The sequence below is a fragment of the Desmodus rotundus genome, chromosome 8, assembly GCF_022682495.2.
Source record: "Desmodus rotundus isolate HL8 chromosome 8, HLdesRot8A.1, whole genome shotgun sequence".
NCBI classification, from domain to species: domain Eukaryota; kingdom Metazoa; phylum Chordata; class Mammalia; order Chiroptera; family Phyllostomidae; genus Desmodus; species Desmodus rotundus.
Genome location: NC_071394.1, coordinates 124,522,149 through 124,534,591, shown reverse-complemented (window position 1 = coordinate 124,534,591; position 12,443 = coordinate 124,522,149). Strand labels below are relative to the sequence as shown.

The following is a 12,443-nucleotide window of genomic DNA, read 5'->3' as shown; positions in this document are numbered from 1 at the left end:
CCGTGAAGAAAGTATCTGGGCTGGGACAGGGGAAGGGAGGACAGTCCCTTAAAGAAACAACCTAGGACTAGGAAGATGTTCCAGCGTGATTCCATGTTGGAAAATCAGAAACAGCCTCCATGCCTGACTGCGGGGAGGGTCGACTGGGAGTGAGGTAAAGCACTGGGAAGCAGGCTTTTCACAAATTCTAGGGTTTGTATGCACAAAGGGAATAGGACAATAGCTATATAAAAATAAGCTCCTAGAGAAGACTGGAAGAACTTCCAGATGGTGCAAGTGGTTGGAAGAGGGGATGGAATTCTAAGTAGTTTCCTTTATTTTCCATGCTAGCTAAGATAAGGTTGTAATGCTTTTACAAAGCTACCTAAACAAAATGAACTATACATGGAAACATAAGCTGCAAAGGGACCACGGCATGGTCCCAGCATGGACCATGGACCATATAGCCCAGCATGGACGGCTGTATGTCTGATGGTGTCTAAACATCAACAGAGCGATTGTTCTTTGAAAAAAGCAAATGCAGCCTAGTTGTTGAGAACCCAGGGTCCAGAGCCAGAAGCTTGGTTCAGCTTCAAGCAAGTGACTTAACACTCAGTGTCCTACTTTGGGAAGCGAGAGTAATACCAGCACCTACCTCAGAACACTGCTGTGCTTAGATCCCGGCCAGGCACACAGCAGGTACTTAATACATGTTGGCAGCTATTGTTATCATGAGCATCACTCCTACCTGAAGTGCATCTTTTTTCTCCTTAAACACTATTATAACAAGACTGTGACCGATCCGAACAAACCCCACGCAGGTCAATCCACACAGCAGCTGGGAAAACAGTGCCTCTTCTGAGTGCGGCCCCCTGTGGTTCCCGGCACGTGACGTGATCTGGTTTGAGTGGAACCCAGCAGAGCTGGCAAGCTGGGTTTGGTTAAGCTTGCTAAGAGGGTAGGAACTTTATGCTGTGTTGCACAGGAACCGAGCCGGAGGCTGGGAGTGACAACATGACCACACTACCCCTCCGGAGCCCAGGAGGGCCTCTCTGTCCTCGATGCCACTCCCTGCACACTGAGCTGTGGGGGCAGCTGCCACCCCCATACTGCCCCCTCCTGACAGCCAGGGAACCCTTCCTGCCAGGCAGTCGCTGCCAACCTCAGCACCATCCCTGCCCTGCTCACCCGATCGCATTTCTCAGGGAACTTTGAGGTCTTGGAGAGATTTGGGGAATTTCTTTTAACAGTCTGAGTGGAAAGGCGGAGAGGAATGAGTGCGTTTATAAATGCTCATTTATTTACAAGCACGCGGGGCTTCACAAGGGTAAACATTCTGAGAAATGCACTGGCAGGTGATTTCGTTATGTGAACACCATAGAAGGCACCTCACAAACCTGCATGGTCTGGCCTACTGCACACCTAGACTCCCGCTCCTGGGCTACACCCCTACCATACAGTGTGTTACTTTCTGCACAGTGAGCGGCTGAAACACAACGGTAAGTATACGTGTATCTAAACATATCTCAACATAGAAGAGGCACGGTACTTTTATACGACTGGCAGCGCAGGAGGTCTGTTTACACCAGCATCACCACGGACACGGAAGGGATGCATTGCGCTACAATGTTACAACAGCTATGACATCACTAGGTGAGAGGAATTTTCAGCTCCATTTTAACCTCGTAAGACCACTGTCCTATATGTGGTCTGTCGTTGACTGAAACATCGTATGGTGGCACGTGACTGCATTCAGCATTTTTAGTGCACACACACACCCTGGAAAATCTACACACATCCTAAGCTGATAGCCTGACAAGTTTTCACAAATGAAACACCCACATATCCCGGGAAGCAGCACGTCACCAGCACTCCGGAGGCTCTCTCGTGCCCGTCTCTGGAAAGGTAACTGCTAACTATCCTGACTTCTGACAACAGCAAGCAGTTTGGTCTGTTTTTGAATTCGACATACGTGCAATCCTGCCGTATGTACTTGGTGCTTGGCTTCTGCTCAGAGCTCCATTGGGTGAGATGCACCGATTCTGTTGCATGTAGTTGAGGCTGGTTCATCTTTGTTTCTGTGCAGTATCACAGTGCATGAATACCCACAAGGCACTTACCCTGCCTACTATCAATGGGTGTTGGGTTGTTTCCCGTGTGGGGCTACCAAGCACAGAGCCACGAGCAATGGTCTCCTGTACATCTTTGGGGAACATGTGTACACATTTTGAACACACATTCACTGAGAGGTGAGCTTGTAGCTTTGGTAGGTGTTGCCTAACAGGTTTTCAAACAGTTTTCCTAAAGCTTATTTTTAGAATAGCCTTTCACTTGGTGGGTTCCAAAATGTAACACGTACACTACATAGAACTTAGATTGCCCATAAAAGTACCAGGAAGCAGCCATCAAGCAAAGAGGCTTCAGGAGTTTTCTACCCTCTGTAGTGACAACAGCGGCTGCCCAGAAGGACAGATACATCTTAGAAACCTGGTTACCTTGCAGAATCCCCAGAGCCCAGTAACGCCATTGGTGTGGGAACTCACTCACCTCTGAAAGCTGCCTGTACATCCCCACTCTTCCCTGCCCAAACTGGAATGCCCAGTACTCTGCCTCCCAGGCAGATGGGGCCTGGCCAGGTTAGACAGAGGCCAAGGTTCAGTCGTGGCCCCAGCCCAGGCCTTTCCCACCTGCGTGGCACTTGTCCTCAGGGTCCAGAGCTTGAGACATTCAGTTTGCAGGTTGGAGCTTAAACTTACAGGAAGATCTCCAAGTCCTACAGCTCTCGGCTAGGGGACCAGGCCACTGAGGATGGAGCAGAGAAGCAGGAAGAGCCTGCCTCCCAGGGGAAGCCTGCCCGCAAGTGCCAGTCAACTCGCTTTCAGCCACCACCAGGGGCCAGGGGCCTTGTCTCTCGTGAGGCCCTGCAATGGAGCCCTGACAGACAGTGCCTCGGCAGGCCATGCCTGAAGGCCCCAAGGGTTTCACTCACCTCAGTGTGAGCGGGACCCTGGACCCCCAGCCCGAACACCGCCCGCCAGCAGCTCACTTACTGACTCGATAGCCCAGGCCCTCGGCGTGGATCCTCTTGGCCATGAACTGCCCTTCGATCAGTGCTCGGGCCTCCACGTCCTTGGGGAAGGCTGAGACCTGTCTCCAGGGGAAAGCGAGCACAGAGTGGAGGACTTTCATTGTCTATTCACATGTGCGTGTTACCATCTTAAACAATAACCCAGCCCTGGCTGGTGGGGCTCAGTGTGCTCGGCATCGTCCCTCAAACCGATTGCCGGTTTGATTCCCAGTCAAGGGACATGCAAGGGTTGTGAGCCAGGTCCCTGGTTAGGGGTGTGTGAGAGGCAACCAATAGATGTTTCTCTCTCACATCACTGTTTCTCTCCCTCTCTTTCTCCCTCCCTTCTTCTCTCTCTAAAAATAAATAAAAATTTTAATGAAAAATAAATTAGTAAAACAAACAAAAACCCAGATTCAGAACTCATGACTCAGGCCTCCAGTGGCACTCATGTATAGCTGGGCTCCCAAACCACTAATTGCCTTTCACACACACTCACACACAACTCACACGCATGTGCCCGCAGCCTCACGTGAGTACCACTTTGGGGAGTCAGAGCACCAGAGAGCTCAGGCTGCCAAGGGTTCATGGTCTGTCTCTGCAACTCAGCTCTGTGGCCTCAACTAAGTGACGTATGTCTTGCTAAGCCTCATGTTCTTTCTTAACAAAACTGAGATAACAGTGGTACTCGTTTTTTTTTTAATCCTCACCCAAGGACAGGCCCATAGATTTTAGAGAGAGAGAGAAACATCAATGTGAGAGAGAAACAATGATTAGTTGCCTCCTATACCTGTACTCCAACCAGGGATCTAACCTGCAACCCAGGTTTGTGCCCTGACCAGGAACAGAACCCACAACCTTTGGGGTATAAGACGACACTCCAACCAACTGAACCACCCGGCCAGGGCAGCACCTGTGTTTTAAGGCTGTTATAACGATCAAAGTGGACAACAGAGCCTGGTCTACATGGTTAACACTAAGTGAGAGCTGGGAGCTTATACTGTGAACCCACTCCTGCAGGGCGCCCTCAGCTAACGCTGATGGGTACTGCTCTGGCCTGGGCCCTATCTCTAGTGCCTAACACCAGTGACGGACACTCCTGCCCTTTCCCTCCCAAGCTACCCCAACCCGACACACCTACTTTCAGTGCCTCCAACTGCTCCCTCTGCCTGGACGTCTGCCCACCTCAAAGCCACCTCCTCAGAGAGGCCACACCTGGTCACCCCATCTAGCTCACCCCCTGCTTTCTCATGTGGCACCTCATCCTTTTCCTTTCTAGCTACATCACACACTGTACTCATATGTGTTTGTTCCTTCCTAGACGATGGACGCCATGGAGCGGGCACCACGGGTACCTCATTCTCCTGTGTCCCCAACGCCTGGCACCAATCATGCAGCTGTTGATGGAATGAATGAGGAAAACCACCTTGTCCCTTGACAAACCCAGACAGACTTACACAAAAGAGAACAGGCATATCTACTCTCTGTGAACAAAAGAACCCACACTGACCCTCCATCAGAAGATGGGGACAAACTCCCACACTTCTATTTACAATCTAACAGGTGATGCCACCATCAGCCCTACGATCTAATGCCAATTTCAGAGAGAATGGCTGGCGGAGCCCCGCAGACATTCCTTTGGGTCAGAAACATCTCCGAGGACCAACCCACAACGTGGTGCTGACTCGGGTGACTGTCCCGCAGATGAGTCCATTAGAAGCAGCAAGGACTGGATCTCTCCTGGAAGGCCCCATGGTGGAGGGGGAAATAAAACAGAGGCTTCAGGGCCAGAGGAGACCGGGTCTGAGCCCCTCCACCACCTAGGTCCTCGTGACTGGGGTGCGCTATTTAGCTTCCCTGGGTCTCAATTTCTCCATCTATAAAGGAGTGGGCAACACCTATCTCACAGAGTCCCTCTGAAGGTAAATGAGAAAAATAAAGAAAACCACCAGGCACTGGCCGGCGTGGCTCATGGGTTGGAGCATCATCTCGGAAACCCCTTGTCAGGGGTCCATGCCTCGGTTGCATGTTCGACACCCAAACTGATTGATGTTTCTCTGCCCCTCTCTCTCCCTGCCTCCCCACCCTGCCCCTCTAAAATCAATAATCATGTCCTCAGGTGAGGATCAAAAAAATTAACAACAACAACAACAAAACAAACAACCAGGCAAGTGCCTAGAAGAAAACAAATCTCGATAAATGTGAGTGCTCCCTCCTACCCCCTCATCCCAGAGTCTCTTTCAAAGAGGGAGAAATTCATGGTCTTGGGATCTTCGAGTCTTTGGTAGGTGCAGAGTGAATCTCGCCAAGGGCGCGGGTGCTGTGACGCCCACTGGTCATCAGTGTGAGTGCATTAGCTCAGGGGAGACCCCTGAGGTGTTCTGCACCCGTCTGGGAGAAGGGACAGTGGCTTAGGTCCTGCCGACTCCCCAGCATCAAGTGTGCGCCCTGGCACATCGAAAATGTGTTTTATTGATGGGTGAGTGAATGAATGAAACCCCTAAAAATGGCAAAATTTCATAGGCAGCTGTTAAATTTAACACTCAGAAATGGAGTCGATGTAGTTCCAGACCAGTCATGCATGTACCTCACGGTTTTCTGCGCTGAACCTATGGCGGCCGATCATTTCAGGGGTGATCTCCATTACGTCAAAATAAAAGCCTGAAACAGACCAGGAAGAGACTAGCTGTCAGTGGCCAAAACCAAAAGGTGGGTTTTGCAAGACTTAGAAAAGGGAAGGATGTGATGACCCCACACTCCTGTCTTCTGTGCCCCTCATCCGCCCAATGATGTCACAAATACCCTCACTTCCTTCTGTCTGGCGGGACAGAGGGCAACTGGAAAGGCCTAGCTTTTCTTAGACAGCCCCACCTACGCTCCCCTGGCAACCAGGCCAGGGGCAGCTGCCCACCAGCCCTGAAGTACCTGCACAGGTTTTGTGGCAGGTGGTCAGACAGACATGAGCAGAGCAAGTACGATGGGCCAGGTACAGAGGGTCACCAGGGCAGAAAGCCCTGGAGCCTAACCACGGGAAAACAAGGACCTCACCCCCAGGGCAACCTGTCTACCCATAGAAATATGGCTGGTCATGTGGTTTAGAACCCCCGACTTTTCCTATCGCTGGTCACGCAGGTTAGACCCCCTTGGAGGGGAACCAAAAAAGGGAGCCGGAGAATAGCCTTTAAGCATTAAGGCCCCAGGACAGTGGAGTTCTGACCTGCATCAAATACACTGAGGCCTCAGCTGTGTTCCAGCTCCAGGCTCGGAAAAGTAGCAAAACCAGACAAGTGATGCCAGGGCTGACCTGAGGACCAGATGCATTGACTCACGACCCCCTGCCCTGGTGCCGACCCATCACTGAAGACCACGACCCTGAAAGGACACACCTGAAAAGCTGATGAATACTCTATGGAGATTCGGGACGGCCCCTAAAATCTCCACCCTTAAAAGCCCTTAGGATGGAGGATCCAGTGTGCTCTTCCCTTGGGGAATATGCCCATGCCTTTCCCATCCTCCTCTTCCCCGCAGACGCATTACCTTTGCCTTCCTCTCCCCTAAGTTCCAAGGGGCCCTTCTTTTGCCTCTGGAACTTGTTTCCTGAGCCCACTTCTTCTACCTGTGACTTTCTAAAGAGACCTCTTATAGTCTGAGTCTTGGCTCTGCATTCTTTCTTAGCCAGAACTCAAGCACTAAGGTTGATGAACTGAGGTCGCTGAACCCAGGTCCAGTCTGACTCCACCAGTCTAACACCTGGTGCCATTCTCGCAGCCAACAGTTGGACCAAGGGAGGAACATCCCCTCCCTGCCCAGAGGCCTGCTCTAGACGCCAGGCACTTCTCCTGACAGGACCCTGTGCCTGCAGCAGATGGCTGTGTACAGGGATGCACCAGGGTAGGGTAGGCGCTGTGGCTGCCATTTCTGATGCTGTCACCAGGGGTTTCGAGGGGGACAGAAGACACAGCTATGGCCTGATCTTCCACACAGGGTAGAGAGAGGCTGCCAAGAGCAGCTTCCAGCCCTGCCTCACTCAGAACACAGGGCCTCACACCAGCTGTAAGGCCCACGGAGTCGAAGTGTAGACAGACAGGGCTCTCCTGGGCTTCTCCCTGGCTCTCCTCCCCCCACAGCTCATGGGGCACCAGGCCCTGCCCCCCCACCCCAGGCAGCTGCTGCCCTGTCATGGGCCTGGGTATCACCAAACAGCTTACCCAAGTTTCCACCATTCCCCATCTCTGTGGACCGCAGTGCCTTGGAGAACTCGCTCCAGGAACAGGAAGTTGACTCATCTCGGATCTTCTCTCTCATGAGGGAGCCATTTTTAAAGCTGCAGACGTGCATACAAGCCTGAGGGAGGGTCCCAGTGCTTCATGACTGGACCCACGTGCCACCAAGTAGAGGGGCTGCAGGTCAGGCTGGACCACAAGCCCCAGCCCCTGCATGGCAGGGATCTGAGGTTCTCCTTCAGGTATCAGGGCCAGGTCATGTCTCAGGAATCACGGGGAAATGTACTTGTCTGGGGTTATTTACAGAGCAGGCTGCCTTGTAAACACAAAGGAGCCGAGGGAGGGACAAGGAGCTTGGGTTTCTGCATGGGCACCACCTGGGCAACAGGGAGGGGCTGACTGGATTTACTAGATCTACATATTCTCCAGCAGTTCCTGGGGCTGAGAGGTTCAGAAACCTCCCTGAGCAGCTTCCGGTGTCTCCAAAGGCCTGTGGTCAGGATGCAGAGCACACACACCCTTTCTATACGAACTGTCAGGAAGCAGGATGCCCTTACCACCATTTGTTGAAAATCTGCCACACGCCAAACGTGTCCTAACAGTACAAAATAAATGCTCTTGTTCTCATTTTATGAGCAAAGTATGACTCAGCCACGCTATGGTGTTTGCCCCAGTCCATGCAGGATGTGGGTGGTGGGGGTGGGATTTGAACCTGAGTTTGGGCACTCCAGGTCCTGGGTTCTTCCCCACCCAGCTCTGAAGACCCGATGAGTCCCGAGGGACTCGGCTGCCTACAAGAGCCTGCTCAGTGGAATGCCTTCAGGTGCTCCAGATGGGGGCCAACCTACCAACACCTCCCCCCCTCTACCCTGCCTACCACAGGAGCGCCATGTAGTGCTTGGGATCAACCGGGTTGCAGAAGATGTGGCCTTCCAGGGCAGGCGTGGGCTCCTGCAGCCAGAGAAACAGGGTGTCGCTGGTGCCCAGGCTGATCTGGGGAGAGATGGGCAGAGGTGAGGTGCCCTGGCCCCACCACGTCCCTCCTCAGACCTCAGATTAACTGCCGCTGCCTTGGAGAAACCTCTTCTGACCCTCCCACACCAGGGGAGTCCAAGGTCAGCTCCCCTGTTACGGCTGGCATGGATCCTAAGGACTGACTTTCTAGCACCGACCACAACTGCGTCTAACTAAAGGTGTGGGTGAGCACTGGCTTCCCGAGTGGCTTTTCTACCTAACCCAGGAGGGCATGGGTGATGTCTTCCTTCCTCATCTGGGAGCTCTCAGCCCTTGGCCCAACATCTGAACCTTCTGCCACTGTGCCTGGAAAGACTGGTCACTGCCAAGGCAGGCACAGGACTCAGCAAAGGCAAATGACCCTTTCAGAGAGATGACGTGAGCAGGTCCTGGAGCCTGGGTCTCCCTACTCAGCTGCTGTTTGGGACCAGCACACCCTGACAGGCAGCAAAGATGACCCCTGGGGCAGAAGGAGCTGGTCCAGCGTGGGTGTGAGAAGTCACCTTACCGCAATGTCACCTTCCTCCAGCCTCATGCCTGCCAGCGAAGCTGAGAAGGGCCAGGGAGACTCTGGTTAGCAACATGGGAGCCACAGAGCCCACAAAAATCACCCCCCCCATGGAAGCACAGCCCCCACCTCCCACTGGAAGCCACATGCTAAGGTTAGAGGCAGGAACAGGGCAAGCTGAGGGCTAAGGAGGTTCCAAAAGGTGGCCACAGCGGTCAGAAGGTGGAGGCTCTGTGGTCAGAGCCTTTGATTTGGGCTGGGACCTCTTCCCTAAAGCAGCCCAAACTCCCCACCCACTGTCAGGCCCTCCCGGGAGTGCAGAGAACTGAGAGGCCAGGTCAAGACACCAGGACACGCGAGGCAGAGGAAGACAAAGGTGCGGCAGGAGTGAGGGGCCTTCCCCTGCCCCAGTGGTATGACAGGGGGCCAGGTTATGCGGCCCACACAGCGCTCTCTATCTGCCTTGTTCACTGATGACTGAAAGGTGGCCTGTCATGTAGTAGGCGCTCACTAAACACCAGGAAAATGAATGAAAGGAGAAATGTGGGAACTGGTGAGGTGCAAGGAACAGTGTGTGTCCAAGCCCTGGGTGCAGGAATCCCCTCCGACCTCCATCGTGGAGCACTGGTAAAATAAATGCCGGCACAACTGAACCCTCTACACCCATTAAAATGTTGGACAAAAACAATGCCCAAGGTGGCCGGACATAAAAAGGTTGGAAGGATGGCCATCAGAATTTTAACTGTGGTTATCTCTGTCTGGGTTAGGGACAATTTTTACATCCTCCCTTTGGTTATTCAGTATTGAAAAGTTTTTTTCTGCAATGAAGAGGTATCTCTGAATAAAAACAAAAGCATGAGCCTTTGTTCCTCGGTTTGCTTGTTATTGTTGTTTTAATGAAGGTGCAAATAATGTATTATTTAAAGCAGCAGCAAACTGAAGGTCAGACTCAGGGAGGGACCGGCTGAAGGTTATCTGCCTGGTAGCTTCAGCCATCAGCCTGCAACCAAAGTCCAAGGACAGAAAGCTGCTTCTTTGTCACTGCCACTCAAATGTGCCCAGAATCTCAAATGTCAGGGGTTAAAAAACAGGCCCATTATTCTCCCTGATGTTCTTCTAGTTGTTAGAGTAGGTATAAGGACGAACACATGTTCCTAATGAGGCTCAATGACGTTATTTTCACTTGGAAAGGAAAACACGGTGAATAGACACGCAACCAGTCCCATCTATAGGTCAAATGACGGCACAGGGACTCTAAACCGTGTCCTAGAGGAAGGGTTCAAGCTTGGGACAGCAATGGCAGGCCAAGGAGGGGTAGGTAGGACTGCCTTCCTTAATCACGGATCCGTTTTCCTCTAGGGTGGGGTGGCAGACTTCAGTGGCTCCTGAGGACAGGCAGGCCAACGTGGGGCAGCTCCAAGGAGTCAGGTTTCAGGAGTGGGGCCTACAGCCCAGAGGGAGGGGTCCCACCACAGAAGGGCTTCACCAAGAGGCCGGGCTGGCATCTCAAGTGTACAGCATGGACCAAGTCGGAATGCCTGGAAAGGGAAGCCCCGCAGGCACTCACCCGGGTTGTCCCCAGTGAAGGCCACCACTTTGCATTCTGGAGAAAATCCGTAGCGCCGGACATAGTAGGAAGAAATGGCTCCCTGAGGAAGAAAAGCCAGCACACTGCTGAGGCCGATCCCGCTGCTCAGCACAGCTGTCCACCCCTGAGGCCGTCACAGTACTGCTACAGGCTCCCGGCCTCAGAACCACGGTCCTGCCACACCCTGCGGCCAACCAGGGACGTCCCCCTGTGCATGGAGCGGCCCGGGCAGGTGTGGCACCACAAACGTGTGTCCATCCCACCCCTTCAAAGACCCTCTTGGTTTTCAGGTGCAAGGCCGCCAGAGCCACCCAATTCTCAGCTTGTACTTGCCACGTAAGCTCGAAATTCTGGATATGGCTTTAAAAATAAATAACCGGAGGACGCCAGTCAGCAAACTCACGGGAGCGGGTCAACCCTCACATGTGCCCTCTATCTGCCCAGCGACCGGACTCAGAATAATGGGACATAAAAACGCAGAGGTCAACGTGCTAAAGAAAATAAACCCAAAAGGGCAGTGTGGGGGAGGGGACCCCTGGAACCATGGCCCTCGGGTCCCCCCCACGAGCTGCTGTGGGACCAGAGGGCAGGGACACCCACTAGATAGACATCGAGTCTTCGGAAAGCACAGTTATAAAAAAAAAATACACACATTTTTTCCCTTTCCCCGACTGCATCTTAGTTCTATGAGTAGAATATAAATAATAAGACTTCCTGGAGTCAGGGAAGAAAAGTTCGCTTCCTCCAGCAAAGTTTCAAATTCACAGCAGAACAAGCTGTCTCCTGGGAGACATATACGGGTCTCGGCCTCGGATGCCACAGAAAACACGGCCTGAGTTGGGGCTCGTGGACAGGTGGCTCACTTTGGAAAGTGATCCCAGGAAACAAGACAGGAAGCAGAAGAGTAAAATGGGGAAGGAGGGCACGTCCATCCTCTGGTGCAATGTTGAGCTGGCCCGTGCCATGGGGGACCGGGCTCACCCACGGGGCAATGTGGGAAGTGGACCTGAGACTGTCCGCCTGGAGACGGGACAGGGGAGCAGCTCTCCAGCGGCTCCCACCGGTGGGGGTTACTCCCTGCACCTCCAGGTTTGCAGAGCACAGATGTGGAGTCGCAGAAACTCTGGAGTATGAGCAAAGTGTGGGAAATGGGGTGCAGCCTGGGCAGGCTGCTGCCAGGGAATGATGGCTTGTGAAAAAGGCTGGCCGGAGGCTGCAAGGTGGGGCCTGAGGAGTGTCTGATACAACTGACCACCAAGTATCTTCCTGGATACTACCTCCCCCAAAATAGATGACAGAAATGGACATTGTTGCCATGGCCAGGTAGCTCAGTTGCTTAGCGCATTGTCCTGATATGCCAAGGCTGAGGGTTCGATCCCCAGTCAGGGCACATATAAGAAGCAACCAATAAATGCATAAATAAATGGAACAATGAATTGATGTTCTTTTCTTCTCTCTCCTCTCTCTAAAATCGATCAATAAAAATTTTTTTAAACACGGATTCTGGTTTTCCCCATCACCGTCACATGGTGCATATGTTACAACGGAAAATCCAGAACCATTCCAGAATCAGTCCTTTCCCATGCCCTCAGCTGCCAGTCTCCGCACAGGCGCCCCTCGGAGGCCCGTGCTCGTGCCCCCAGGCAAACAGGGCCTGTTGCCACGGACAAGACACCGCTCTCCATCTCGTGGGAAACTAACAGCAATGCATGGACCACCAGTCCCAGAGGCTGGTCTGTGTTCTGTTCGCCCTCCTTCTGCCTTTCTGTTGGGCGGCACCCTGCCTGGGCCCTTCCTTCCGCTGTGGGTGCTGGCCTCATGGAGCCCTCTGGATGGCAAGGGTGTGGCTTTGTGGTTTGGCTCCTGGTGGCAAAGGCTGTTTCCAGCTTGTCAGTGTTGATCTCAGACAAGTGCTTCTGTGGCTGGGACTCCCAAGGGGGAGGGCTCATGATACTCAGGTCTCCACATGGCCCACCACTTCCAGCTCCATGCCTCTTCCCAGGCCTGGGGACCTTCCTTCCTCCTCTCTGTCCCACCCGGGATTTCTAGTCGTGTGGCCTGTGC

General features: G+C 53.0%; 1 protein-coding gene across 2 annotated transcripts in view; it reads right to left on the bottom strand.

Moving 5' to 3' along the window:
- The window catches only part of XYLB (xylulokinase), a 38,047-nt gene that overhangs the window by 10,897 nt on the left and 14,707 nt on the right, over nucleotides 1-12,443 (bottom strand). The window contains exons 10-15 of one of the 2 annotated variants that reach the window (XM_053930210.2): nucleotides 10,359-10,440; nucleotides 8,792-8,832; nucleotides 8,147-8,262; nucleotides 7,255-7,370; nucleotides 5,634-5,707; nucleotides 3,030-3,126 (exon numbers count right to left, since the gene is read on the bottom strand). In XM_053930210.2, the coding sequence (XP_053786185.1) occupies nucleotides 3,030-3,126; nucleotides 5,634-5,707; nucleotides 7,255-7,370; nucleotides 8,147-8,262; nucleotides 8,792-8,832; nucleotides 10,359-10,440 (526 nt within the window). The remainder of the gene's footprint in view (nucleotides 1-3,029; nucleotides 3,127-5,633; nucleotides 5,708-7,254; nucleotides 7,371-8,146; nucleotides 8,263-8,791; nucleotides 8,833-10,358; nucleotides 10,441-12,443) is intronic. The other variant, XM_053930211.2, reaches the window with a different exon arrangement.